The 3,928-nt window shown below is 37.0% G+C and overlaps 1 protein-coding gene across 1 annotated transcript in view; it reads left to right on the top strand.

The window, feature by feature from the left end:
• The window catches only part of LOC111398094, a 12,842-nt gene extending 10,425 nt beyond the window's left edge, over positions 1-2,417 (top strand). Inside the window, exons 4-6 of the mRNA XM_023025049.1 lie at positions 324-385; positions 2,071-2,238; positions 2,282-2,417. Of these exons, the coding sequence (XP_022880817.1) occupies positions 324-385; positions 2,071-2,238; positions 2,282-2,417 (366 nt within the window). The remainder of the gene's footprint in view (positions 1-323; positions 386-2,070; positions 2,239-2,281) is intronic.
• The last annotated feature ends 1,511 nt before the right edge of the window (positions 2,418-3,928 follow it).

The raw sequence follows: 3,928 nt of genomic DNA on the forward strand, positions 1-3,928 counted from the left end.
CAAGGCTCGACTCAAATAATTGGGCCTCAACAATAATAATATAGCCTTCCAAGGAATGGTGCGGGAACCGTGAGCAACACTATAAAATAGGTTACTTCGAACGGTTCATAAGAAAATGGATTATGTTGTCTCGTTAATTGTGTCGATGTGCTAATCAATCATTAGGCCGAGGCCGATTGATAATAAACAACCGAGGTTACATCATCGCCCGAGGAGGTCGTTTGACAACAAAATTGCCTAACATGTTGACTGTATAGATTTGCCGAATTAATGATGTTCCATTGATATAGTTTCCCCCAGCTTACAAGATTATATTTTCTTAGCTTGGAGCTTCCACAACTGCTGCAATGGTTATTGAGTTTGTTATCCTAAATTACGACTCTCAGTATGTATAGTTTCCATACCATATGAGAAAGTAACTTTGTTGCTAGTTTAAAGCGTGCACAGTTATTGTATGCTGGTGACTCTCTCATCACACAGATAACTTTTGGGAATTGCCCTCTCTAAGAATGAAAAAAATATATTTCTCCGTTCTTCTTTTGACCAAATAAATATAATCATAAAATTTTAGTGTATATTTTGTACGTAATTATAGATATTATAATAAAATGAATTTATTTTTAGATTAAACTATTTTATAATTCTCGACCTCGAGCTTATTGTTGGAATAGAATATTCGTGTGTTCAATAATTTTAAAGATGTGTCAACATGGAATGCATAGGAAATGTTCATGTCCACACAAAGATCAGTCTTCTAGGCATTGTCTCCTATTTTCTTCAATACTTAAAATGAATTAATCTTCTTATCTTTTAGTTGAACAGTTAGGCATACTATTGAAAGCAAATTTAATTTGTGTTAAAGCTACATCCAAATGCTTAGAGTCATCACTACAAACACATCGCATCATGTTACCATGTACGATAAGCCACCTTGGTCTGGCCATCAGTTTGTGGATGACTAATATTGCTATATTTTAAGTATCAAATTCTTCCAAAGTGTCTTCTAGAAATCACTTAGAAATTTGATATTGCTATTGGAAATAATAGAAGTAGGAACACCATAAAGATGAATAACATTCTTGAAAATAAATGAGCTACATGAGAGTTATTTGACGTTCTCTTGCAAGGAATAAACTGCATCATTCCGGAGAACCGAACGATTGCAAAAATAGAATTGTATCCATATTAAGTCTGAGGGAGTCCAATACCAAAATCCCTGGTCATATCCTTCCAAATTATCTTCGGAATAGATAAAGGTCAGCATTTCATGCTTGGCCTTGGCCTTTAGCCCGTTGTCATATAGGGCAATGTCTAACAAATCGACGAACGTCTTTTTTGAGTGGATGCCAAAACATCATTCTTCTATCTGGCTTATTTTTTTTATCTAACGACCAACATGGACGTCGGTCCTCCAACATTTCGTTCTTGAATTAAATATTCTTGTGAAAGCAGGGAATACAAAGTCAATTGCCTTTCAACAAAAATTCCTAATCACCAGTAGCGCCTGAAGTTCTACATTTGGCCCAAAAATCTCTGAAATTATCGTCGTTTATTTAAGACTCTCTCAAGCCATCATAAACAATAAATCTTATGTAAATCGTGGCTGTCTACTCAATGCATCAACTACTTTATTCTATTTGCTGGACTTATGCTTTGATCGAAATGTGAATTTTTGTAGATAGCATAATCCACAGTGCATGCAAGTGGTTCATTGGTTTTTGACGTTGATGAACTTCAAAGTTTGATGACTGGTAAACAAAACAAACTATCTTAGAATTAAGTAATGTTCCCAATATTCTCGAACGACTGAAAAAATTAAGTTCATAAGTAGTCGAATTCTTTCGAGTATCATCTCCATTTTTTCTGAAAAATTCCACCGGCCATTTCTTGTGAGACAATACAGCTCCTATGCCTTGAACGAAAGCATCTCACTCTACCTCAAAAACTTTGTGTTAGGATCTTCCTTAAGCTGCTCAAAGTGATTTCCGGGCTCAGTTAACCATTAAACATCGAATTCAACATCAAAACCGAAGGACGTTCAGGAGAATAAAATAAGCAAACTGCTCGAAGGAAGCTCGCCCGGAACCGCCGCCACGCGCCGCCGCCACCGCCACGCGCCACAGCCGAGGGAGCGCCTCAGCCTGCTGAACCTGGATATGGGTTCGGTTTCGCCGAAAAGTGGCTGGATTGGCCGGAAATCAAGGTTGCAGCCGATCCGCCGGCTTCTCTTCTCCTATGGTTGCTTTCCTCTTTTGCTTGTTGATTCAATCCACACACTTAGGATGGATACCACACAGGTAAGAGTCACAAAGGCTCAAGCAATTGGCATGGAAGACAAATCACGAAGAAGAAGGCAGAAGAAGAACACGGCAGTCTCTCTTGTTGCTCTCGGGTTCTATATGGACAGGTTAGAGTAGGGAGAAAAACACCAATATATATATTAGTCAAGTGGCCAACATAAGGTAAGTCAAGATATGGTAAGTAGGCTCGACTAGGGTTAAGTCCCAATGGAAAGAAACAACAAGCCACAAAGAGTATTAGCCGTCCAATAGGTAAAGCAACGTTTGGTCGGTTCATCCATTATTCGATGTTGAATTATCGTTCAGTCATTCATGTTGACTGATAAAATTGGTTCTCATCATCGCCCGGGAGGTCGTTTGACAACATCATGCCTAACACTTTGTCAAAAATTCAGCAACGCTGGAACATGTGTAGACGTGTAGTACATAACTTTGTTTAATTTGTTGGAAACTTGTATCTTGTGCGTTCCACTATGGAACTTACCTTTCTTTGAGCAATAGCTAGCCATAATAAAACTAAATTTTCCATATAAAACGCCGATTAAAGTAGCTAAGCTATGAAACTTTGAACTCCTCATACCGGAGGGGGGTTGGCCATTCTCAAATTGCCTTTACATTGCATTCGTTAACTTGAATCCCATTGGCTTCGACAACAAATCTCAGGAATAAAAGCTGATGAGTCATAAAACTGCATTTCTTCATATTGACATAATGACATACAACTTGTTAGTTCTTAAAGCCACAAATACCTGTCGAAGATGCAACAAGTGATATTCGTCACATTGACTATAAACAAGAATATTATTAAAATAAATTACTACGAATTTTCAAATGAATGGCCAAGATACTTGATTCCTTAACTACATAAGGTACTTGGAGCATTTGATAACCCAAAAGGCATCATAAGCCATTCATATAATCTGCCCTTTTTTGAATGTTGTTTTCCATTCATCTCTCAATCGAATATGTATTTAATGATATCAGCTATTCTAATCAAGTTTTTTTTTTTTTTGGGAGAGGGGGGGTGGGGGGGGGGATGAAAAATCTAAGCCTCGCAATTTGTAAACCATGTCATTTAACCACACCAAATTGATATTTGACAGAAATTTTATTAATCGCGCGACTGTCTTCACAACACAATCTCTGATTTCTATCCTTCTTTGGAGTAAGCAAAGCATTAACTGCACAAGGATGCATACTCTCACGATTTAATATATTTTCTAATTTTTAATTAAATGTCATTAAAGTTCGGCATATCAGCTAGACTCATGCTGTAATGTGGTAGGATAGGTAAACTAGATTTAGATACTAAATCAATTTGATGTTGAATATTCCACATAGGTGGTAGTTTGTTAGGCAATTCTTGGGTGACAGATCAGAAAATTCTTTTAGAAAAGCGTGAATTTTATAAGGGATTTTATATGATTCATCGGGTGTGTCTTTACCTACTAGTGCCATTCCAAAATTTGATTCTTTTACTTTTTCATGAAATTCAGGCCCAAAAACGCTAGAAAAGAGCTACCATTCACCTTTAATAGCACTGATATCTTCGAATTGCCTTTGTTTGGGAAACAAGATTATCTTCTTCCTGTTCAACCATAATATGCAAGTGTTGTCTCAAACTTAAC

Source organism: Olea europaea, chromosome 7, assembly GCF_002742605.1.
Source record: "Olea europaea var. sylvestris chromosome 7, O_europaea_v1, whole genome shotgun sequence".
Classification (NCBI taxonomy): Eukaryota; Viridiplantae; Streptophyta; class Magnoliopsida; order Lamiales; family Oleaceae; genus Olea; species Olea europaea.